Here is a 26,340-nt window from a genome sequence, read left to right on the forward strand (position 1 = left end):
GATTCGAACACCATGGAATAAGAACTCACAGACTCTACCTTCTACAGACCAGTGTGTCTACAGGTCCGCGCTAAGCTGGGAGGCGGGGCTGGGGGCGGGTCGTCCGCCCTTTCCGCGGAGGAAGCTGAAGGCTCCACTGCTCATTGGCTGAAACCGGCAGGTGCGTCCTCAGCCAATCAGCGGCACCGGGGGTGGTGCCTTCGGGCTCACCTGGCGGCTGCTGCGCTGCCCAGCTCAGTGGCTTCGGGAGCCTCCATAGCACCTGTGAGTTCGCTGAAATCCAGCTACCCTCTAGCTTGGCCCATCCCGGCCTGACCCGACCGCGCCCGGCCCCCGCCTTCGCTCGGCACCCACACGGCCCGCCATGGGCCCTCTGTGCCGCAGCCTCTCTGCGCTCCTGCTGCTGCTGCAGGTAAGTTGAGTACCCTGACTAGGGGGAATACCTTCCGGCCCCATGATCCGCGCTGAGCCCGGAGCCCTTTCCTCTCTCCTGCGGTCCTAGTTTCCCTCTTCCAAGGAAGTTTGGGTCCAAAGGGCCAGAACGGCTTGGAAGCTGCGCGGAGCTCTGGATTCCGCCGAGATGTGACTGGGAGAGGGATGAGGGAGAGCGGGACTTTTCCCGCCCCCTCCTGCCAATACCCTGGTGGGGGGCGCGCCAAGCTGCAAACTCTGGGTACTTACTCCGGGTTGGCCGCTGAATGAATTTGGGGCGGGCTTTGGGGGTGTGAAACAGGATGGAGGTCGGGTTGTGGACAAGGGGAGTCACGGTGCAAGAAAAGGGGGATCAGATAAAGAAAGGAGCATTAGTAGAAATAAAGGCACCTTCCATGTAAAGAAAGGATGGTAAATAGGAACCAGGGCCCCTTGGGATAAGAAAGAGGGCCAAAGTTGTCAGAGCGCCCTAGGTATGAGGAAGTAGAATCGAGAGCGCTCCCGGTCTAAGGAAAGTAGGGTCGGTAAGAGTAAAGACATCTCCAATGAGATAAAAAAAAAAAGAAGACGAGAAAGAAAGGTGGCTAGATTGTCAGGAGATGACCCAGTGTCCTCCTCTCCCAGGAGTTCGTGGGGGCTTAGCTGCGGGTTTCGGGATAGGAGAGGATGACGTCGGTGCCTGCCCCGGGGTGGGGGTGCCTCCCACAATCCCTATGCCGGGAGCCAGGGAGAGGCAGCGGGGTTGTTGGTTTCGGTGTGGGCGGGAGGGAACCCCCCAAGTCACTCGGGTTCGGTACCTTTTGTTCACTCCAGGTTTCACTATGGCTCTGCCAGGAGCCGGAGTCCTGCCTTCCCGGCTTTAGCGCTGAGAGCTACACGTTCACTGTGCCTCGGCGGCACCTGGAGAGAGGCCGCATCCTGGGCAGAGGTGAGAGCGCACTGCAGGTGTCCCTGGGCTGAGTAAGGAGGGGTAGGGAAGGTGCCTAGAAATTGCACTTCCACACCTCTAGGGTGGAGTGGACAACCCTCTCCCGACTTTCTCAAACACCCCCTTGGAATTTACACAAATGCATGGGTCTAAAGTTTTATCGAGGTTGAGGACTGTGGTTGAGCCCTGTCTAGTTAACTTTATAGGGCTGGAGATGGGCGGGAGCATTTAGAGGACATTAGTATTTCTCATATCCCTGGCCACTGGAGACAGTCTTATCATTTCAGATTGCAAAAACCGTCTGGGTGGGACCGTGGGACAGAAGTATTACCGTTTTATAGATGAGCAAATTGAGGCTCAGAGGGTGACTCCGCTTGCCTAGAGTCATCTGAACAGGAATCTGAATCAGGATCTGATTCCCAGGCACCATTATGCACCATCTAGGGGATGACTGAAGAGCCACCTGTGGCTGTGGCTTTTGTTAATAGAGATGAAAACATTTTGATACAGGTACTATTTACCTAAAGAATAATGATTCCTTTTTTTTTTTTTTTTTAAATAAAAGCACAGTAGCTCTGACTCAGGGGATGGAAATGCATACAAACACCCAATATATTTCAGGACTTATCACTGTGATAATCTAGTGTTTGCTTCTTTCCACTTCACTGTTGGGCAGGCCTGGAAGCAAGGGAAAAGGCTGGTTTCCCTCTGGTTTCTCTAATTCCCAGGTGCTTACTTTGTATCAAAAGCACATTCTCTTCCCTCATGATTATTGTTGATTGGGCAGTAATAATAGTAAAAGAAACACTTTTAAAAGAGAAATTTCCCATAGTTCCTCCTGGAGGGAATACTTCTACTGTGTTTATTCTTATAGTCTTTGGCCATGTGAAAAATTTACAGCAATCATGCTGTTGTCTTAAATTTTGGAATTTGTTCAAACTGTGCATGGTGTGTTTTACAGAGAAACTGCAGTTTGATTGAATAGCCATATTTGCTTTTCTGAGACCCATCTGTGTCTGGAGCTTTCTGTATGATGGTCAGTGATGACTCATTCACTCTCTACTTGATGTTCTGCCTTGGCTGCCCAAGGAGTAAACTGAGATGTAGGGACAGGGACACTCCAGCCCTGTCTTCTGAATTGCACATTCTAGCAGGTTCCTGAGTATCCCAGGATCCCTTTAGATGCACTGTTGGACATGGGCAGTGAGAGGTGAAAGGGTGTGGGTGGCCTGGGGTGTTCGGATGAGTGTTAATGGGCAGTGAAAACTGGCTTCTGGGAGGAGGCAGTCTTGACCCAGCCTTGTAGATTAGGAGAGGGGTTAGAAATGAGAGGCAGGTGTATGTGTGAGCACATGTATGAGGTGTGCTGATTGCTTTGTATTCCCATGCCAGTTCCTTTGGTAGTACTTAGGGAGGGTTAGTCTGTTTTTGTCCTATCCCTGGGAATTGAATCCAGGGGTGCTCTATTACTGAGCTATATTCCCGGTCCCTTTTCTTTTTTTATTTTGAGATAGGGTATTGCTAAGTTGTTGAGGCTGGTCTTGAACTTGTGATCTGCTTGCCTCAGTCTCCTGAGTAGCTGGGATTGTATGCTCCTCTGCACCCAGCTACTACTAGTCTTAGGAGAGTGGAAACCATTCTATTTTGCAAGTGAGGAAACAGGTGAAGACCAATTTAATCTGCTGAAGGATCCACAGTTGGTCTTTCTCTCCCTCTTTCCCTTTCTCTTTTTCAATGAGAGAGAGAGATTTGAAAGATGAACAAATAAGAAGAAAGGTATTAAAGTATTTGGGTGATTAGTGTCCATTGTGAAGTAGACTAAGGACTGAGGTGTTGATGCCCCCCACCCCGAAGCAAGTGGTGATGACAGAGATGGTGCAATTAGGTGAGAGGTGGGGGGTGACCTGGGGCTGGTGGTTTGGTAGAAACACATTCCACAAGCTTCTTGTGTGGCTGGTTCCTGGTCCTTTTGTGACTGCAGTCCCCACCCCACTCCACAGTTTTCCTGACTTTTAACTTTTTTTGCCATTCTATACTGTAGGATCTCTTTGTAGCAGTTGAATGTAGGATTGCTCCAGGACAGAAGTCCTTCTGTAAAATCACGCATTTGACTTCAGGAACCGGCTTTGTGATTTCAAGATGTGGTCAGAATTGAGGATGGTGGCCTTGCTGTCTTTAGACAGTCCAGGGAAATAAAGGGACAGGTTTAGACATGGGCTTCGTGAAGAATTTGCTGCCCAGGGATTTCAAATAAGGAACCCATGGCTGAAGTGTCACAATAGGGTTTTGACTGAACTGAGGGGACTTCTGTATGGTTCGCTGGGGTCATTCTTGTACCCTATGTGATTAGCTCCATAATTGAAGTCTTGTGTTAATTCCTTTGTTTTTTTTTTTTTTTCTCTGTGGAGAATGTTTAAAAAAAAAAAAAAAACCTCAACTATAAACTAATTCTTTAGAGTTGCTAATTATTTTCCTTTTTCTTAGGACAAACTGGTTTGAGAGACTCAGGATATTAGACAGTTTGGGATCTCAGAGCTATTAGCCTAGTACACAGTTTTAAGTCGATGTGGGGTGGAATAAAAACCTGGCAGGTTTTTTGATTGATGGTTTTCTTTTGTTTTCTCTAGTTTTGGACAAACAGTGCCCATATTTTGGATTTGAGTGAGCTTTAGCTGCTTGATAGATTGATCTAGTTTACAGGTACCCATCTGTATGGGTTAAACAGATCCATTTCCCCTCTTTTCTGAAAGACGTGCTGAAAGCTGGTACAAACAGGTCCCTTCATTAAAGTGGACTTTGAAAAAGCAAACATGGAAACCTGCTTTGGGATCATTTCATCAGACACCCACTTCTCCACCCCTCAAACTCCTACATGTAACTTCCCCAATTAGTCATGACTGTGACAAGGACTGATACAGAGTTACAGGGAAAGGAGACCAGTGGGCCTCCCGCCCTTCCCTTTGTGTCTCCAAAGGAGTGGAGGCGGAGAAGTCCCAGATCCTGCAGGGCCATTTAAGGAAGGCTGACTTGCAGCTCCCCACCCCACCCCCTTCTCTGCCAGGTGCTTATGGAAATCCCTGTCTGTCCTCCCAGGCTTTTTATTGGGTTGGGCAAGATTTTTCTTCCGAAATGCTCACCTTGGTGTCTGTTACACAGTCCCTTCCAAGTATAGCCCCAGATAAACCAGAGCCTATGAAGCAATCAGCTCCCCATCTCTTAACAGCTGCCAAAACCCTAAAATCCCCTAGAGGCACCTGTCACAGTCCAGGTTTGGCCTTTAGGGGTGTCCACTGTGTCTCACTTCCATCCCCTTTCAGGGCAGGAGGATGAGAATGAAGTTAGGATAGTCCAGTGAGCAAGATCCAGATTTGAATTTCAGATACTAGCTATGTGAGTTCAGATGTCACTTCTGTGAAATTCAATTTCCTCATCTATAAATTCATTCTTTTTTTTTTTTTTTTCCTTTTTCATGGTACTAGGTCATGAACCCAGGGTCTCATGCATGCTAGGCAAGCACTCTACCACTGATCTATATCTCCAGCTCTTAATTCATATTTGATGAATAATTAGTTGTCACTAGCTGGGATGTGGGTATCTGAGTGTCCACATTTATTCCTTTAGTTGACAAATGTGAATGCCTATTTTATGCCAGCATTAGGTAGAGCTTGGGGTTACAGTAATGAATAAAGCAGGTAAGACTGACCGTAAATACAGGTGAGAATGAATGTAAAGAAAAAACATATAGCAACATGGCAGCTAATAATTTCTTAAGGACATAGAAGGCACTCAGGTTATGTTTTGAGCAAATGAACGGATGAATGAATAAGTACTCACTACCTTGGCTTATGCTTTTCCTCTCAATCTCTACTCTGTGGCTTCAGATCAGCCCTGGAGCTTGCTTGTAGGTGGGCAGGGAGGAATTGATCTGTTGGAATTCTTAAATGTGCTGTGAGGGCTGCTTGCCCAGTCAGTCAGTCACTTGCCCTGAGTGTGTCCCTGGGGAGCTGTGCACCCAGTGCTTCCCTCTGAAAGCTGTGGAGGCCAGATAAGGGAGACCTCCAATCTGAATCCAGAAATGGAAGGGCAGTGAGTCATTTTTAAGTGTTTTTTCATCTTTGATTAATTAAAAAGAAATCACTGGTCTCCCCATCCCTGTTCATCTCTCTTTCTCTCTTTTTTGTAAGTTACTTTTTTCTATACTGCAGCTTATGTTAGTTTTGATGTTTCTGCACTTTTCCTTTTCCTTTCTCTCATCTACTTCTAACCCTCCGCATCTCCCCAAGGTCCATAAGGCATCTTCCCCAAATTTAGAAGATTCTTGAGGTAATGCGTCTTACCAGGTGAGGGGCATTGATTGACTAAGACACTCCTCTCTAAGCCTTAGTGCCCTCATCTGTACAGTGGAAATACTCTTACCCATGCCCTACGGTGGTGTGTCAAGTGCTCTATGAATATTAAATATGAGAGAGTCTCTGGAGTGCCGGGTGCTGTCTGAATTTGAGACTCTCCCATGTTTTATATCCTTGGTTCAAAAGTTCTCCTGAGCTCCCTCTTGCCCAGCAAACCAGCCAAACCAGTTTCCTCACTCTTCTGCTTCTGTGTTAAGCAAACACTGCTCTGCAAACAGTGACCAGCGTGCCTTTGTTGGGAAAGGAAATTCTGTGGCAGTTTTCTTATTTGCCACTGTGCAATGTGCTTGGGCTGGAGTGGGTTTCCCATGAGTTAGGAAGGTTGAATTGGGGTAAGAAGAGGGGATAAGGAGTCTCTGGTAGTGGGGAAGTTAGAATGGCCTTGAATCTGTCAGCTTCTGCTTTATTTATTTATTTATTTATTTTCTTTTGGACTGGGATTGAGCTCAGGGTAACTTAACCACTGTGCCACATCTCCAGCCCTTTTAATTTATTTTGAGACAGGGTCTTGCTAAATTGCCGAGGCTGACTTTGAACACATGAAACTCCTACCTCAACCTCCCGAGCTGCTGGGATTATAAGTGTGCACCCTGTGTCTGGTTTTACTTGAGTTTTGAAAGTGTTTCATAGTACTCATGCTTAAAGATACCTGTCTGTTTTCCCATTGCCAAACATGCTCTGTCCTAGCCCCTGAGACCATAGTTTGCTCCTGTGGGTAAGCATCCAGTGACTTGAGACACCTGCAAATGCTGATTTGCCCTCCTGCAAATTCACTGAGCCATAGTCTCTCTGGGAAGTGGAAATGTGGAGAGGGTCGGGTCTGGACTTGGCATTTTTAAAAGCTCTCTAGGTGCCTATGACTATTCATTGCCTTGGACAGTCTTAGGGCATAGGTCAGAGATGTTTGATGAATAATTACCTGGTGCCACCCAGGGTGTGGGCACTTGGTTGTCTAGTCTGAGGCCAAGGATCTCAAGGCACCTTCAATCAAGGAGGGAGAGAGTTGACCTTGCCATGGATGCTCTGGGTGCCAAGTGGATGGGCTAAGAATGGGGGACTCACAGAAGCAGTCAGTGCACCAAAATTTAGAAACAACCCCTTAGGGAGATTCCATAAAAATCTCTACTTAAAGGGACCCTTCAGTGGTCATTTCAATATACTCTGAGAATGCTGCAGGTAGGAAAATGTTCAGAGGATGGTGGGAGTGGTCAGTTTCACCTGCTGAGACTTGATGAGTAAGAGGGTGTTGGCCAGACACAGAAAGAGAAAGGGATTCTAGGAAAAGGAAGTGGGCTGCCTAATGGCGTGTCCTGGAGTCCGGAGCTAGAGCTGTGCCTTCCTGGACAAGAAGAAGCTGAGGATGAGTGCAGAGCTTATTAAGATCTTGCCAACTTGACAGTGTAGTTAATCCTCATAATGGTCCAAGGCAGGAACTGTCCTTATTCTCTACTCATAGATCCTTATGCACTTTGTTGTTTGTGTTTTGAGAAATGATCTCACTAAGTTGCCAAGGCAGGCCTTGAACTTAGAATCCTTCTCTTGCCTTGGTCATTTACCTCTTGACCTTCACTTGAAATAAATGCTAGGTGAACAGTACTTGTCTTCCTTTTTCTCTCTTTTCAACTTTCGGGGAGTCCCAGAAAATCTACCAAAATTTGCATTCAGGACTGGGGAAGTAGAGACAAACCCTTGTTCTATCTGGGACTTGCTCTAGGTTCTTAGCCAGGAAGAGGATACCCCTCCCAAAAGAAGGAGAAGATGCCCATTCCCCTGTGAGTTCAGATATTACTATTAGGATGTCATGAGGCCTCCCTGCCAGGGTTGACTCTGTTCCCCATGAGCGAGATCATAAACGGTGGCAGGCACAGGACCTCGAGGGATAATTGGCCATGTCCTAGATAATAATTAGCTGGCTTTGCAATTGGGAGAGCTTGTAATAAGCCTAAAGCTTTTCAAATTTATTTTACCAGGGCAAGTTCAAGACCGAGAACATCTGTTTCTGTGGTTTGGCATTCAAACACACGTAGATATCTTCTCTGTTCCCAAAGGAGATGGTCATAGCAGCCTCTTTCTCCTCTCTCTGCTTCCCGGGTCCCTCTCCTCCCCCAACACAATGTATTCTCCACTCATCAGTCAGTGTGATGGTTTTAAAAATGATCGTTAGAGCTCATTATGGTGGCGCACATCTGTAATCCCAGCCTGAATTCCTAGTGACTTGGGAGGCTGAGGCAGAAAGATCACAAGTTTGAGGCCAGTCTCAGCAATTTAGTGAATCCCTGTCTCAAAATAAAAAAAAAAACAAGAAGGACTGGGAAATAGCTCAGTGATAAAGTGCCCCAGGTTCAATTGCTCATGATTTTACACAGAATAGAAATCCTGTCTTTGATTTTTGTGTCTTCTGCAATCTCCCTCCACCCCTAGCCTGGCTCCTTCTCCTTTCCCATCTCCTGCAAACATATTTTGTCCAGCCCCTTTGCTTACGGGCTGTACCTGGCTACATGTCTACTCAGCACCTTTGCACTGGTTATTACCTGTTTGTGATATCTGCACAGCTTACTCACTGTGTCCTGCTACACTCTGCCCCCGCATTCAGTGAGGCCTTTCTTTCACCCCTTTTTTGAGATAGTAACCTCTGCCCCAGCTTTCTTTTCTCCTCCCTTGTTTCGTTTTTCTCTAGCACTTTTCACCATCTAACATATTGTGTGTATTTTGTCTCCTCCCTCTAAAATGTAAGCTCTGGGAAGCCAGGGATTTTTATGGTGTAACAGTGCCTGGTACATAATAGGTGCTCAGTAAGTATCTGTTGAATGAATTAATAAGAGTTTCAGAATGTATACTCATGTCTATACATAGTGATCTTCTGTTTTTAGATGACATTTCCCTGTGGTTGGTTTCTTTTTGTTTTGTTTAAGATGGGCTTTTTTATTGAAAGCCAAGGAAAAGCACATGAGCACGTGGGGAAGAAGGGATGCTCTCAGGGCATGGGCTTCTGTATGGCACTCCCCAGTGTCTCCAAGCCCTGCACACCCGGGTGTAACCTTACCTAATTGTCGTGTCACAAAACAGCTTGCAGTCTGGAGTCTAAAGGTCAGATGAGCCATTTCTACCCCACACTTTTGGGTGTAAGGAAGCACCAGATCAAAATCTCAACAGACACCTGATCCTGCCAGGCCACTTGTTCACTTTCCTGTTGTCAGGCAACACCTTCCTTGAACAAGGCTTCCAGGTATATCCAGAACCTTCCACCTGCTCTCTCCTGTAGCCTGCAGCCCATTAATTGTTCAAGACCTGGTCTACTTCTAATTCTTGGCAGTGCAGAGGAGCCTGGAAGGTCCTTGGTAAGAGATCTAAAAACTCAAAAAGACAAAAATTTAAGGCTAACTTAATGAGAGAGTAGTCAGGATAAAAATCTCCCAGCTCCAAAACCCACCTGCTGGATATTCATTGAGAGGAAGCTGTAGGGCAAATTTCTAAATTCTTTCGTAAGATATGTCACTTTCTGGAAGATAATTGCCTAATGGGTAGAGTCGCCAGAGTTAGCAAATAAAAATATAAGATACTCAGTTACTTTTGAATTTCAAATAAGCAGTGGCCAAGTTTTAGTATAAGTAATATAAGTATATCCCATGCTGGGCATAGTGGTGAATACCTGTAGTCCCAGTGACTGGGGAAGCTGAGTCAGGAGAGTTGCAAGTTCAAGGTCACCTTTGGCAATTTAGTGAGACCTGTCTCAAAAGGAAAAAAAAAAAAGACCTGTGGATGTAGCTCAGTGGTAAAGTACCCCTGGGTTCAGTCCCCAGTACCGCACCCTCACTCTCCCCCCCACAAAATAGTACATCCTCCATGATATTTAAGGCATGCTTAACCAGAAAAAGACTTGTCTTGGGGCCAGGAGTTTAGCTCAGTGGCAGCATAGTAGAATAGAATGCTCCAGGAAGTATGAGGCCCAGGTTTCAATTGCCTTCAGCAGCGGGGGAAAAAAAAAGTGCTAGATCTCTTCTGATTATAAGCAGCAATGTATTGACTAGTACTTATGTGTTGTTCTTCATGTCTCATGACAGCCCCATGAGAACTGACAGTTGTAGACAGCATGGGTCACGCAACCAGTAAGTGGGTCTGTGGTTAGTCAGGTGAAGAGATGGATGATTTCTGCTCTGAAGATCTCAGAGGGAGAGAAGTTCCTCCAAATGACAGGGGCATTTGCTTGTCTATTCCTAGAACAAATTGACCTTGAGCACTGTCCTGTACTGTGCTAGGCATTGGGGATCCAGAAAGGTCCAAGCAGATAAGAAGCCCTGCTGGAACATCACTTCCAATTAAGACGACAAGAGGAGACAGACAGATGGTGATCTATGGAAGGAAAAATATTACAGGAGGAAGGATGATCAAGGCTACGTGTGGGTGGGGTGAAGAGGTTTAGGGGAACCTCATCCCTAAGAGGAATGGTGTTGTGTCAAGACCTAAAGAAGTGAGGTGCTCAGTCAATGTTAGAATTAGACTCAGTCTTATAGGAACTGACACTCCCACATTTTCCCAGTCCATCTTGGTAGCATTTGCTAGAGGAACAATCCTGAGGCTAATTGCTACCACATCTTCTTTAAAGGGTATCAGATTCAAACCAGGATTTAACGCTCTTTTCAAGCCACCCCGCCCCTTGGCGTGTTGCCCAAGAGGAATGTGGCTCTCCTCTAGTTTTCCGATGCTTCTCATGGCAGGGGGATGAGGTGGTCCATCGAGACCTCTTGGGCAGAGATTGTCTTCTTCCGTGTACTTATCTACCAACATCTGGGGACCTGCTTCTTAGGAAGAAGCCAGTATGAGCACTCTGAAAGACTGCAGACTTCCTCCCCCACAAATTCCTCGCCACAATTGTGTAGGAGTGTTTGAAAAGGGAACAAGATGACCAACTTGTTCGTGGGAAAAGTTGTGGCTTTTCTATCAGAAAACCTCACCTCTTGAATCAGAGGTGGGACAAATAAACTGAGTGCTTCTTGACAGGTGAGGCAGGGCCCTGAGTCACCACAGTGGAGAGGCCTCTCCTGGGAAGGTCATTCTATATCGAAGGTTGAATCAACCATGACATCACCCTTCAGGGTAATAGGTACTTCAGGTGCCAGCACTTACTCATTTGTCCCCGGGAGATACTGGCCCTAGGTCTCTTTCCTCCTAGCTTTTTCTAAGGGTTTTCCAGAGATAACTGAGTTGAGAGGTGGCTTGGTGAAGTTCACACAAAGGTTTCATTGCTATCCCAACCAACTTCCAGGCTTGCGATGGTGACTAAACTTTCTGGAGAAAATAGGACCTGTGGGTGTACTTCCTATACCTTGTGCTTTCTCGTTTTAAATCTGTATTTACCAAGAAATCTTCCAGACTGGGCATAGTAGATCAGGCCTGTATAATCACATGGACTCTAATCCCAGTGATTTGGGAAGGCTGAGGCGTTGAGGATTGCCAGTTTGAGACCAGCCTGGCCAATAGGGGGACCTTGTCTCAAAATAAAAAGCAAGCTGAGCCTGGTGGCACATGCCTGTAATCCTAGTCACTCGTGAGGCTGAGGCAGGAGGATTGCAAGTTCAAACCCAGCTTCAGCAATAGTGAGGCCCTGAGCAACTCAGTGAGACCCTGTCTCCAAATAAAATATAAATATAAAATAGGGCTGGGGATGTGGCTCAGTGGTCTAGTGCCCCTGATTCCAATCCCCCGTACCAAAAATAAAGTAAAAAACAAAAAGGTGGAGATTTTGCTCAGTGATAGTGTCTCTGGGTGGGTCAATTCCCAGTACCCACCCTCTAAAAAAGAAATCCTCTCACCCTATAATCCCAGCTACTAGCTAATTGGAGGCCAAGGCTCAGGTTGAGACTGAGACAGAAAGAAAGGAATCCTCTTCTACACCTTTGAAGGTGGGAGTTTCAGGCTTGTCACATGGTCTTTGATTTTGAAACTTTAAGTTGTGCTGATTTTTCTTTGGACTTTGGAATTTAGTTATGGTTTCTTGTTTTCATTTCTTCTTTCTGCTAATCCTCTCACCTGAACCATGGGAGTATTTAAGACTTAAGGAATCAAATACCTGGCAGCCTATTCAACCAAAGAAACTGCTGTCACTTGCCAGGTGTGGGGTTTTATTTCTTGTTTCAAAGGAGATTTAATGTCAAGGTTGTGACTTTCAGGATGAGTCTCTCAGCCTACTTCAGAGAGTAAGGATAAACCGGGAAGGGTGGTCTGAATGGCTGGATTCCAATCCCTTTGACCTTGAACAAGTTACTTAACCCTTTTTTGCTTCTGTCCCCTCACCTGAAAAAAGGGAATAAACATGATTCCTATCTCAGGGTTGCAGGGATGATCTGATGAGTTAGCATCTAGAAAGTGCTCCCAGTACATAGCAAACATTCTTTAAAGAGTTTTTTTCTTTTTTGGTCCTGGGGATTGACACCAGGACCTCGAGCTTGCTATGCCTGTGCTTTACCACTGAGTTATATCCCTAGCCCTTTTTGATATAAGATCTCACTGAGTTGCTGATATTGGCCTTGAACTTGTGATCCTCCTACTTCATCTTCCCAATTTGCTGGGATTACAGGTATACAATCATTATGCTTGGCAAAACCCCGGTTTTGATTATTAGATGCTTCTGCTTTTGAGTTCTGTAGAAGGAATTAAAAATGTGTAAATGATAAAAGACTGAAGGAATCAGAGAGAAGGATTAAAGATGAAGCAGAGGTACCTTCCTTTGCTGCATGACCTCCCCAAATCCAAGACATCCCTTTTGGTCTAGCACCCATTCAAGGGCAGATTGTGCTACCAGCTGAGCATGCCATTGTGTAGCCAGTCTATGTCAATTTATCATCACCACCTATGTGGCTGAACCATCCTATGAAATTAATTATAGTGTTGTGTCCATTTTACAGAGGGGGATATTGGGCCTCAGATAAAGTTGTCGACTTGCCCAAGGCCACAAAGCAAGGAGTTGGCAGGCAAGGATTTGAACCCAGATCTGCTGACCCCAAAGCTTATGCCACCAGCTTCATACCTCTACCTGACTGGTGCTTTTCTGGAGAATTCCCATTGCCCAAGTACCAGTGTTTCTTGAATTAGAATTGTAGATTCTTATGTCCCCCCCCCCGCCCCCCCCCAATTTATAACACAAAGGATAGCATATTATACACAGTTATATACCTCATTTTCTTCACTCAGTAATTAGAGATTGTCTTAGATGGTTAGAGATGGTCTGCAATGTTTTTCTTTTCCTTTTTTCTTTCTTTGGTGGTGGGGATAGAATCCAGGGTCTCTCATTAGGAAAGTATTCCACCCCCCTCCTCAAGAACATATTAGATCCTAAGGGCAGGAGGGTCTGCAGATATGGTGGTTTCTTAGCCCCTGGGGGAGTTATTGATGGCAGGGAATAGATTTCTCCCACAACCAATCCTGGGCAGTGGGAGATTACTAGATCTCAGAGTTTGCTGAGGCGTGTAATAGGGTGAGGATTAGTACCAATCCCACAGGCAGTTTCTCTCACCAAAATTATTGAGTTTATTCTTGCTCAGACTCCCACTGTGCATGTCAACAGTTCAGTGATCCTGTTCTTTCCCCACCTCCCGGGATCCTTTAAGCCTTCAGTAGACCAAGAGTTCTTTGGATGACTGACTGTCCAGCCACCTTTGCTGCTGGTCTTTTGAGAAAGCTGAGAGCCAATTAAGATGCTTTTAAATACTTGTAAAGGGTATCATGTGGTCCCAAGGAGAATGGAATGAAAGGAAATGGGGCAGAAATAGCAGCAGGAGGAACTCAGTAAGACTTTGAGAGGAGGTTGATGGATTGGGTATGCATTATCTGAATACTGACAGCACCTTTCCCAATTTTGACTTCTAAAGCACTTGGGGTCACACCAGGATCATTTCTCCTGCTCCATCTCAGAGGCTGCAGCAGCCAAAGAATGAATGCCAAGGTCTTTGTAGACCTCATAATCCTCTCTCTAAAGGATAAGATTTAGAATTATCTCAAACTAAGATCATAGAGAAAGTGTGTTTTTAAAAAGCCAATCTTCCACAGTGGCATACATTTTGTACAAAGAACTTGGAATGTAAATACTGTGTTTGTGCTGTAAGAGTTATGTATTTCAACAACAGCAACAACAAAAAGACAATCTTGTCTGCTGCGGTGGCGCATGCCTGTAATCCCAGCAGCTCAGGAGGCTGAGGCAGGAGTTCAAAGCCAGCCTCAGCAATGGCAAAGCACTAAGCAACTCAGTGAGACCTTGATTCTAAATAAAATACAAAATAGGACTGGGGATGTGGCTCAGTGGCCGAGTGCCCCTGAGTTTAATCCCTGGTAACGCCCCCCCCCCCAAAAAAAAAAAAAAAAAAAAAAAGCCATTCTTTGGGGTCATAGTTAAGAGAGGCCTGAAGAATTGCCTCTTTTTTGAGAACCCGCACAGCCCGTGGCCTGCCCAGCCCCTGCCAGAGTGCGGTTCCGGCACCCCGTGCCCGCGGTCATGTGACAGCCAAGATGGCAGCGCCCAGCTCCTTGTGGCTCCTGGCTGTCGCCCTGCTGCCCTGGTCCTGCGCTGCCCGGGCGCTGGGGCATCTCGAGCAGCCAGTACCGCTGCCGCTGGTGATCTGGCATGGGACGGGTGTTTTTGGACTCCCTTGATGCCCAGGAGAGAGCTCTCACATCTGTGAATTTATCAGAAAAACACTGAATGTTGGGGCTTACTCCAGAGCTGTTCAAGAATGCCTAGTGCAAGCAGAATATTGGCATGATCCCGTAAAGGAGGATGTGTACTGCAACCACAGCATCTTCTTGGCAGATATAAATCAGGAGCGGAGTGTCAATGAGTCCTACAAAGAAAAAAAACCTCATGGCCCTGAAGACATTTGTGATGAAATTCCTCAATGATTCCATTGTGGACCCTGTAGCTTCTGAGTGGTTTGGATTTTATAGAAGTGGCCAAGCCAAGGAAACCATTCCCTTACAAGAGACAACTCTGTACATACAGGACTGCCTGGGGCTAAAGGAAATGGACAAAGCTGGACAGCTGGTGTTTCTGGCTACAGAAGGGGACCATCTTCAACTGTCTGAAGAATGGTTTTATTATGCCCACATCATACCCTTCCTTAAATGAAGCCCCTGCAGTTCACAACAGAGCTCAGGGAGTCCCTAGCTCTCCCAAACTACATGGAACAGTTTTCTTCATGCCCACCCCTGAGCTCAGATCCAGCTTGCAACTAATCCTTCTCTCATTATCATCTAAAATGCCTTACTTGGAATGATCTAAGATCAGAATCTTATCCTTTGCTGCCTCCTATCACTGTATGGTGTTGAATTCAAGTTTAATCAGCTAATAACCATGGAGATTGTTTTACAACCTTATGATGTGGTCAAGCTCAGTCTTAGGAAAGGGAGTCTGCTGCAGATTGATGCTAGAATTGTGTGGACACAGGTAACTGAACAAATTAAAGCAGTAGAGATTCTGAAGGCAATATCTAGCCACATTCAAGCAAGTAGAAGGCTCTTACCCAGGCCTGAGGTGCTCATATAAATACTTTGCATTGCTGGTGAAGAATTAACTAGTGCTTGGGAAAGTATTGCTTGATAAGGCTGCTTTCCTCTTTTGAATATGTTTCCTTCTGCGGTATTTAGCAATTACTAGATAGGTTCCACTGGCCTTCCATCTTGCCTCTATAAAACCTCTTTTTTGCTGGGTACCACTGTGCATGCCTGTAATCCTAGAGGCTCATGAGGCTGAGGCAGGAGAATTGTGAGTTCAAAGCCAGCCTCAGTAATTTAGTGAGATCTTATCTCTAAATAAAATATAAAAAGGGCTGGGGGTGACCTCTCAGAGGTTAAGCGCCCCTGGGTTCAGATCCTGGTACCAAAAAACAAACAAACAAAAACAGAATTGTCTAGTTTCTTAGTTTGTTCATGACTAGGTAGGTTCAATGAAGGCAGGGGTCTGGGCTAGAGTCACACAGTGGTAGGGGTCAGAACTAGAATAATAATATTGTCATTAAATGATAACTACAGTGTTCATTGCATCTGCATATTGGTTCTCAACTAAGTGTTCATGTATGATCCTCTTTTTTAAAATCCTTGCACCCACTGTTGAGGTAGGTGCTTATGTAGATAATTTCGTTTTGAGATAATGAATAGAAGCTTCTAGATGGATCCTACTCCAAGATCCTGCTGCTAGTGGACCTCGGTGGAAAAATTGTGTCTCAGCTTCACTCCTCCCTGTGCTTAGAGGCTCCCTTTCTGAGAAAGTAACCTAGAAAGTAACCTCAAGGTCCAGTCATGCAGCACCCCACCCCACTGTCCTTTTTCTTTCTTCGGTACTGGGGATTGAACCCAGGGGCTTTATTTACCACTGAGCGATAATATCAACCCCCCCCCCCACTTTTTTTTGTGGTGCTGGGGATCTAACACAGGACCTTGTGCTTGTGAGGCAAGCACTCCATCAACTGAGCTATATCACCAACCCTCTTTTTTTTTTTTTTGGTACTGGGGATTGAACCCAGGGGCACTTGACCATTGAGCCATATCCCCAGCCTTATTTTGTATTTTATTTAGAGACAGGGTTTCACTGAGTTGCTTAAGGCTGGTTTTGAACTTGCCTGATTCTCCTGTCTCAGTCTCCCAAGCTGCTGGGATTCCCACGCCTGGCTATCACCTACCCTTTTTATGTTTTATTTTGAGGCAGGGTCTTGCTAAATTGCTGAGGCTAGCCTCAAATTGGGATCTTCCTGTCTCAGTCTCCCTTATCACTGGGATCACAAAGCATATGCCACCATGCCCAGGAGCCCTCAGCCCTTTCCTGGTTCTAGTCCTTAGGGTAATTTAAGGCCCAAGTTCCTGTCCTGCTCTTTTGCAACCCTGAATTAAAGGGTGTTATTGGGCCCGTTGGGCCCAATTCAAAATCTGAATGGCTGGCTGGGGACTTCAGTTTACAAGCAGCCATTCCTTTTAATTATTATTATTTTTCTTTTCCAAACTACCACCTAAGGGTTTTCATGATCACTTTGATGGGAGTGGGAGGTGGGGTGAAAGATAAACCAGTTAATTCTAAAATTACCATAGACGGAATCTGAGGAAAGTTTTTTTTTTGTTTGTTTTGTTTTTTTGTACTGATAATTGAACCCAGGAGTGTTTTACCACTGAGCTACATCCCCCACCCTTTTTATTTTTTATTTTGAGACAGTGTCTCCATAAAGCTTAAATAAGTTCTGTAAGTGAAACCTGAATCATGTTAGCCAGGGGCAGTGACTTTCATCTCTACTCCCAGCTGCTGTCAGGCTGAGGCAGGAAGATCAGGAGTTCAAAGTCAGCCTGGGCAACATAGTGAGACGCCATCCCAAGGGTGGAGGAATGTATATGATCACTAAAGCCTGAATAATGATCGGAAATAGAAAATTGAAGTGCTTTCCAAAATGCCGGCTCAGCTGGCCTATGTTAACAATTCAGTGTGAATCCTATGACATTTTCCTGTGCACTTATAGAATTTGTAGGGTTTTTTTTTTTCTTTTTTACTTGGAATTTTCCATAAATGGAAATATGAATTGGTCATGAACCAGTCTCCTGCCCCTCCTTTACAACATGACCTGGAAAAAAAGTTTGTCAATCTGTAGAACTTTCCCCTCATTTTTCTTTAACCTGAGAAACACATTTCACACCACAGACTACCACAAGTGCTTTCTTTTTAGCACAGCAACTGAGTGCCTACTGTGTGCTTTGTGTCCATCACAACAAGTCTTCCCTTGTCCCAAGGGGTTAGAGATTGTTCTGGGTGGTAGAAAATGCTGAGCCGCCAAGTTATCAGACAATAGGCACATTCAGAATCCAGGTGGGGCGAGACCTGTGTGGGCTGCAGCAGCTGGCAAGCCTCTGAGGGGAGGCAGCAGCTGGGCCTGGGGTGTGGGGTGCCTTGTGAGCCAGCAAGGGGAGGAGGCAGCCTCTGTTGTTGGTAGAGAGGGGGATGCTATAAGCCAAGGCAGAAGGGAGGGACCTCATGCAGATTCTGGAGGCCAGGAATATGAAAAGGGAGTGTTTAGGTATTGACTCAGTATTTTAGGTGAAAGGGGCATTCAGACCATGGAGTCACCACAGGAAGTGAGGGGGCTGGGGGGACACTTCCTCTTTACCCTTTGCCCTTCACTTCTGACCTCAGGTCTGATAGACCTAATGAGGTCACTAATGTGGCTGTTTGTGTGGGACTTGTTGGCAGGGATATGAGCAAGCCTAGAGAACCTGGAGAACTGGAGTGGCAGGTCCTTTCCCTCTCCCTGCCCTGGGGCTGCCCCCATCCAGAGTGGGCTGCACTGTCCAATGTGTATTCATTCCTTCAGTAACGATGGAGAGCTGTATAAGCTGGGAAGACAGCAGAGAACCCTGTGCTGGAGTTTGTATTCTAACCTGTTCCAGAGAACAGGCAGTAATGTATACAACATTTAGGGTGTTGGTAACAAATATTTGGGAAAAATGAATCTGTTGAGGAATTGCTGGGGAGCACTGGAGTCTTCTGAGAAGGCCTCACTGATGGGACCCTTTGAACAAAGACCCAGGAGAGGGGAAGGATTAGACCACGTGGCTTTAGAGTAAAGAGTATTCTATACAACCAGAGAGTGAAAAATTCTACTTCATTTGTGAACAAGGATTTGAAAAGCTTTCTGCTATCATGTGTAACCGATTAGAAGTAATAATTAATTATTATTATTATTATTTTTTTTTTAAAAAAGAGTATTCTAGACCAAACAGTCAGGGCATAGCCTCTAAAAAGTAGAGCAGGAAGGCCAGAGTGCATGGACTTGGGTCATCCAGGGGCAGGAGCTGGCAGGAGAAAGGAGGGGGACAGCACCTTGCATAGACAGGCTTGCTTTCATTACAAGGACTTTGTCTTTCCCTTCCCTTCTCATCTCCCAGTGGATGGTGGAGTTTGATGGTTAATAGTTTGAACACTGGCTCCTGACTGCTCAGGGTCCCAGCTGAGCAGAGGGCCCTCTCCCTGATCCACTTGTCCCAAGGTGGGGCCCTGATAGGTTCTCCTGCCTCCTGTTGGCACATTCTGTGCTTGCTAGCAGTCCTTCCTTGTGCTGTCCATCTGGCTTCCCCAAGGGGCTGAGTCAGGATACTTCCTACCCTCTGTCCCTCTCCTGTTTAGGGATCAATGGTCTTCTTCTCATCCTAGCACAGTGCCTGGTGTGTCGGTGTGTTGTTGGCACTATTCAATGAGTAGTTGATGAGGGCCTGAGATGTGGCAGCAGAGTCCCCGGGGACAGGATGGACTATCTCCATTTTGGGGGACTTTTGGGAGCAGTAATTTAGAGTGAAGAGGAAGCCAGATTCCTAAAACTCCTTTATTTTTTTTTTCCAGATTTGCCCTTCCTCTTCTCAACACACACACACACACACACACACACACTCACTCTCATGCACATTTGGTTGGTGCCATCTTTCTGGCATCCTTTTGAACAGTAATGTGAGCTTTACAAGTTTTGTTGTTCTTCCCATTGCCTTCCCAAACTATTTGCTTCCTAAAGGTAAGTCAGTTGCAGGGGCTGGTGATATAGCTCAGTTGGTAGAGTACTTGTCTCACATGCCCCAAGACTCTGGGTTCAATCCCCAGCACCACCAAAAAAAAAAAAAAAAAAAAAAAAAAATCAATTGTAGAAAGCAGCTTACAGTGGTCCCTTCTCTGCTTTTTACATTGAGGGGGTGGAAATCATAGTGAGAGCTCCTACTGTATTTATCACTTAGCACCATCTGGCTCTGAAGCCAAAACTTCAAATCACCCTTTTGAATCCCACCCTATGCCCCGCCTACAGTGTTTCCCAGGCCCCAGGGACTCTGGGGAAGAAAGTCAGTGAAAATCCCCAACCCCCATGCCTTGAATAGAATCTACATTACAGTGGGGAGTGAAATGGGGAGGACTAGAACCATCAGCAGATTAAGTAGAGTTTTTGGTGGTCCTCCTGGGGTCCAAAAAGCCAAACACAGCAGGGGGAACCACAACAGGGGTCTTGGGTAGGAGTTCACCTCGAATTCCTTAGTTGCCACAATCCTTTGACTCCACCCTCATTCCCATTTTACAAGTAGAGAGACTGAGGGTTAAAGAGGGGAACCACTGGCATTGCCGAGGGTCCTTAAGTGGCTGGAGGAGAAAACCCAGAGGAGCACGGAGAGACACTGAAGATAGTGGGACCTGGAAGTGGAGGAGGGAAGGGAAAGCCACCTGCCCTCCCCTTTTGGCTCCTTTTGAAATGCTGATTAATTAATTAGCAGCTGTTTTGGGACTTTTAGCCTAATATTTCAACCCTGTCATTCTGGGAAGCAGTTGTCTAACTTTAATGTGCCTTAACCCTGTTAGCCTATAATCTCAGCAATTTAGCAAGATTCTGCCTCATAAAAAATAAAAAGGGCTGGGAATGTAGTTTAGTAGTAGAAAATCCCTGAGTTCAATTCTTCAACATCACACACACACACACACACACACACACACACTTTAGTAACTAATTAAAACCAATGGCCATCGCTTCGTCCAATTCTTCATTCTGATTTATAAATCTAGGGTAGGTTCTAGGATTCTACATTTAAAAGTCTTATGCTTGGATTGGAAGTTCTTGGATCCCATTCGAAAGACAAACCAGACCAGAGCAGCAGTTCCTAAACCTGGGCTAGAGTGTGGTCCACCCAAAGCTTTAAAATGCATACTTTGAGGGGCCTTCCCTCCCAGAGATTGAGTCAGGAAATCTCAGGGGGTACTGGGGTACTTGATGTTTTGTTTAAAACACACTCCCCAGGTGATTCTTGGTTGCACTGAGGAGGAGGCAGGAATAAGAAGCCATTAAAAGTTGTATAGGGGTGTGTGTGTGTGTGGCGTGTGTGCTTTGGAGCAAAGGCACTACAAGGCTCATCAGTTTTTCTGAAGAATGCAAATCTCCCCAAAAGATGTCAAGGCTTGGCCCTGGGCAAAATGACCAGTCTAAAGTGGGAATGAATCCTTCAAGGCAAAAGATGAAAGGAAATTGAGACTCCCCATTGTTAGGGTAGCTGGTACAAATATCCAAGAGAGACACATCTCTGAGTTCAAGCACAGGTTTATTGACAGAGTGTCTGCCAGGCTGCCCTTCTGCCAGGCGCAGCAGGCTAAAATTGACCTTGGGTGCAGGTGGCTGGCTAACATCAGATTTTTCTTTGTAGGGACTTTATGGGGGATGGTTATGGGAACAGAGTATCTTAAGTTTCTTTTTCTTGGCAGTTTATAAGTTTCTGTCCTGAGTCTCAGAACCAAAATGGAGTTACTAGGTCTAGGGACCTAACTCCCATGTGATATATATATGTATGTATTTTTAGTTGTAGTTGGATACAATACCTTTATTTTGTTTATGAATTGTTTTATGTGGTGCTGAGGATGGAACCCAAGGCCTCATGTGCCAGATGAGCGCTCCACTACTGAGCCACAACCCCAGCTCCCCCCCAACCTCAATGTATTCTTTTTATTAGCAAGGGTGGGGCTTGGTGTGTGCTAGGTAAGCAGCTCGACATTGAGCTGCTCCTGGCCTCTTCCTCATGTGTTCTTTTGTTTGTTTTTAAACCAGGGATTGAACCCAGGGCCGCTTAGCTGCTGAACCACATTGCCAATCCTTTTTATTTTTTATTTTGAGACAGGGTCTCATTAAATTGCTTAGAGCCTTGCTAAATTGCTGAGGCTAGCTTTGATGAGCAATCCTCCTGCCTCAGCCTTCGGAGTCACCAGGATTACAGGCATGCACCACCAATACCCAGCTCCTCATGTTTTCTTGAAAAACCAAATATAAGTAAGCAAAATATGCTAAATGTGTGACAAAGTTCCAGTGTATTTGGAGAGGACAGCTTAGCTGGCCAAGGGACCCTGTCCCTCTATATATCAGTACGTCATTCTCCCCATCATTTATCCTTCCATTCATGTAGTCATTATTGGGCACCTACTGTATTCAAGAACTTCAGTGATCCAAACTGCTGGAACTGGGAGGGTAGCTTGGATAATCTAGACCAGTGGATGATTTGACAAGTTAACACACTTGGCTATGGTCTGAGGCGTCATTTATGAGTCTGCAAACAGCTCCCTAGTTTATGAGTTGCCCAGCCCAGTATTAAAATGAACCATTAAGCCCTGCTGTTGTCCTGGAGAAGCCAGCCTGAAACTCAAGCTGAATAGAAAACAGATCCGACATAGAGATAAGGCAGCTGCAGTTTCGGTTTTAGGTAGGGCCAACTAAGAACTTTCGGGACTTTCCTTGCTGTGGACTAGAAGTGAGGTTGCCTTTCTGTTTGGTGGGGAGGTTGGTTTATGATTAATCTATCTGGGATTTGATAACAGATCCAGCGCACTTTAAGGCATTTCAGATACTTGATGATAAATACACTCCTGAAATTTTAGAACAGGCAATTAGTCATAAAGCCGAGGATTCCTTAGTCACTCTGTCTTTGCTTTTATTTTATTTTTGGTACTGAGGATTGAACCCAGGGGCACTTTATCACTGAGCTACATCCCTTGTCTTATTAATTTTTACTGTTTTGGTAATGGGGATTGAATCCAGGTGTACTTTACCACTGAGCTATATCTTCAGCCCTCAGACCCTACTTTTTGACAAGGAAACTGAGGCCCGGAGAGGTTGATTTAGCTCATGGTCCACCATGACAAGGAAATCTGCTACTTTGAAAGTCTTGAGGCCATTTTATCCTTTTTTTATGATTGAACCTGATGAACCAAACCATCCCTGTCCTATTCTAGAGCAAGATGTTCCCATAATGGGAACCTAGAGGTCCCCCAGAAATGGAGATACTCTTTCCCCTGTAGCCAAGACTTTCCAAAACAACATTCCTTTTTTAGGACTTCAATTAAGAACCTGTCTGTTGATCTATTTCTTTACTTTGTTTATTCCTAACTTCAAAGAAGAATTTTAAACATATATATATATTGGTACCGAGGATTGAACTCAGGGGTACTTAACCACTAAGGCACATCCTCAGCCCCTTTTTGTATTTAGAGACAGGGTCTCACTGAGTTGCTTAGTGCCTCGCTTTTGCTGAGGCTGACTTTGAACTCACCATCCTCTTACCTCAGCCTCCTGAGTAGCTGGGATTACAGGTATATACCACCATGTCTGGCAAATATAATTTTAAATATAATATTTGGGTGGCCAAATAATATCTATACACATATCTATCTCAGATATAAAGGAAATGGACAAAGTGAAAGTAAAGATTAAAGTTAAGCTAAAGATGGGGTAGGGGTGAAAAAATGATTGCCACAAGGCCTAGATCCCTGCTAAAAGCAGATGACAAATATGACTCTGACATTCCCACCAAGCCAATACAAAGAAGGATATAGGATCAGTTGTGGATTTGGGTTTCCTTGTGTTAAGTGTTAGTGGGGGAGTCAGGATCCTGCTTCTCCAAAGAGCTTTTAATTTCCTGTAATTCTAAATTTTTTTTTTTTTTTTTTTTTTTTTTTTGAGACTGGGGAATGAACCCAGAAGTTCTTTTCCACCGAGCTAAATCCCGAGTTCCTTTTTATTTCATTTTGAGACAGGGTCTCGCTAAATTGCTGAAGTTGGCCTCAAATTTGTGATTCTCCTGCATCAGCCTTCCAAGTAGCTGGCATCACAAGCATGTGCCACTGTGCCTTGGTCATCTGTTTTTTAAAAACAAAAAACTTAGAGTGATGTTATCTTGGGGGCTGAGGTGTAGTTCAATGGTCAGATTGGGTACTTAGCATGCCTGTACCAGCACCAAAAACCCCCACAAAATGGTAGAATCTACACCCGTGGTGGAAAGAGGGGAGGATGCCGTGAAGGGGATTCTTAACTGAGTGACCAGCAAGAGCCAGGAACCTTCTATAGGAACAAGTGCCGTGTGCTGAGGAAGGAAGTGGCCCAGTGTGGCTGAGGCCTTGTAGACTCCATGGGTTCACAGGTAGGAAACCAAGTGGAAGCTGGGCAGCTTGTTTCTGGGTCAGATGTTCTCTTCTGAAGGACAGATAAATGCCATTCATCCACTAGCTTCCACCAAGAGGAAGTGGTGCGGAGGAGTCCATTGGACTGATGCACCCTCCTGGCTGGATAGGGTTCTTTCCCCTCCAGCGGAGGAGGCTCTGGGTGTTTTGGAAATCATGCTCAAGAGACCAGAACAATAAGGCTTATTTCTTCAATGGACACGGCTCAGTGCAGGGTCTTATGTCAGAAAGTATTTGGGATGGATGGTTGATGGAAATTACTTCTGCCCACAGTGTCCTCGCTCAGTCATAGCTAAATCAGACTTTTTCTTTCTGCTCTATAAACCTTTGATTTTCTGCTTTGAATCTGTCTCATTTTCTTCTCCAGCCCCAGAGTAAGCAACCAATGTTCATTGAGCTTTTATTCTGTGTCTGACACAGTGTTAAGGGTTTGCCCTTTACCTTTCATCACATCCCCTTAGGAAACAGGGTCTGTCACTGTTCCTTCTACAGATGAGGAAACAGAGGTAAAGGAGCAAAGTCACATGCTGAGGTGGTTTAATTGATAAGGGGAGCTGGAATTTGAACTCAGATCATCTGACCTCTGACCTGAGCTCCTAACCACAGAATACTGTAGCCCTGAGGTAAGGAAATAGGATCTAGGTTCCTCTCCTCTCAAAAGTTGACCCCATGTAGGCTGAGGCTGTAGAAGGCTTACCTCATACATGTGAGGCACAGGGTTCAATCCTTAGCACCACATAAAAATAAATAAATAAAGATATTGTGTTCATCTAAAACTAAATATATATATACATATACATATTTTATTTTTAAAAAAATGCTAACTTTGATTTAAAAAACCCCATGTAACCCAGTGATGACCCGTGTTCTATGTCCTTGCCTTGTGTACCACCCACTCTGGCAGGATCCTTGCTGACAGGGTCATTGTCTTTCATGATGCTGGACCTCCTCATTTCATGCATGGAAGGGTGAGGCATCTTTGAAACTTTGGGCTGGGGATGTAGCACTTGCCTATAAGGCACAAAGTCCTGGCTTCAATCCCCAGTACCTCCAAAAAAAAAAAAAAGCTTTGAGGTTTCATCTCCAATTTGCCTTTTGGACAGTCACTGCCCCTCCGTAGCCTCTTGGGAGAGAAGAGTGTTTCTCTTTAATTGGTCCACTGAGATTAATAAGCCATAGACCTCATAAGGCACATTCAATAAATGTTCACTGAGCATTTTAAATACACCAAGTTCTGTCTGCCGTGAGTGGCAGACCAGTAATTGACTGTTGTTCATTCAGTGTTTACAATGGGCCTGGTTCTGGGCTAACCTTCAATTGTACACATATCTTTTTTTTTTTTTTTTTTTTTTTTTTTTGGTACTGAGGATTGAATCCAGGATCTCTTTACCACTGAACTACATCTCTGGCCTTTTTTTTTTTTTTTTGGTAGAAGGGTCTCCCTAAGTTTCCCACGCTGGCCTGAAACTTGTAATCATCCTGCCTCAGCCTCCCTGGTAGCTGGTATTACAGGAATGTGCCACTGTCCCTGGGCTGTATATAGACCTTATATTTGCCTTATCCCATCTCCTGTGAGATACTGTCACATTCAGTAGTCCTACTGAAATGTGACACAAGCCTCTCTAAAAAAATAACCATGTTATGGAAAACTGTTCAGCACAAACTGTTAGGCTTATAGGACAACGAGGTTAGAGGAACAATGCTGAGAGTTCTACACACACCAGCTATGTGGCAGGCTAAGGCAGGAGGATCACTTAAGCCCAGGAATTCTAAGCCAGCCTAGGCAACATCTCAGACATTGTCTGTCTGTCTGCCTCTCTCTCTCTCTCTCTCTCTCTCTCTCTCTTTTTTTTTTTTTTTTTTAAACCAGTACTGAGGATTGAGCCCAGGGGCACTCTATCACTAATCATAACCAGCCCTTTGTGTTTTGCTTTTTATTTTGAGACAAGACCTCCCTAGATTGCAGAGGCTGGCCTAGAATTTGTGATCCTACTGCCTCAGCCTCCCTGGTTGCTGGAATTACAGGCATTCACTCCCATGCCCACTGAGATCCTGTCTCTTAAAAAAGCAAACAAAAACAACTTCAATGTGACATAATATACATTAGAAGAAAACAATGTTGCTTGTGGCATCTCAGTAGGGTTTTAGCTTGTTAGTGTACAGTGGTGGAATAATGATCATCTGGATGCCAGATGTGGATAGGTATCACACACGTGGTGAACTGAGTCTGCCAGAAGATGCATGTTTTTTGTGCATTTGTACCTCTGAGCCGAGTATAATTTTCTGAATTCACTTAGTATTTCTTATAGACAAAATCTCACACATGAGCAAACTAGACATTTGAGTTATGCTTAAATTGTTCTTTAATATATCACTCATGTTAGAAGAAATATATATTTTCCAAACAAGCATTATAGAAGAATTGATATATTATCTTCATTTGTGGTGAAGTACATTGAATTCCAAAGAGGTGAGGTAGTAGCCTGAGGGTCACATAGCTAGGAGTTGGCAGAACTGGGATAAAATCCCAGCCTGAGCCTTCTTAATCTCTAAGCCACAGAATCCTTCCTGTTCTTATTTATGGGGAACAT

The 26,340-nt window shown here is 45.0% G+C and overlaps 1 protein-coding gene and 1 pseudogene across 2 annotated transcripts in view; both read left to right on the forward strand.

Moving 5' to 3' along the window:
• The first annotated feature begins 364 nt into the window (after nucleotides 1-364).
• Cdh1 (cadherin 1) overlaps nucleotides 365-26,340 on the forward strand; it is a 75,017-nt gene continuing 49,041 nt past the window's right edge. For both annotated transcript variants that reach the window (XM_027933130.2, XM_027933131.2), the window contains exons 1-2: nucleotides 365-412; nucleotides 1,246-1,360. In XM_027933130.2, coding sequence (XP_027788931.2) covers nucleotides 365-412; nucleotides 1,246-1,360 — 163 coding nt within the window. The remainder of the gene's footprint in view (nucleotides 413-1,245; nucleotides 1,361-26,340) is intronic.
• On the forward strand, nucleotides 14,269-14,942 carry LOC114090844 (palmitoyl-protein thioesterase 1-like; annotated as a pseudogene).

Source organism: Marmota flaviventris, chromosome 18, assembly GCF_047511675.1.
Source record: "Marmota flaviventris isolate mMarFla1 chromosome 18, mMarFla1.hap1, whole genome shotgun sequence".
In the NCBI taxonomy this organism is placed as follows: Eukaryota; Metazoa; Chordata; class Mammalia; order Rodentia; family Sciuridae; genus Marmota; species Marmota flaviventris.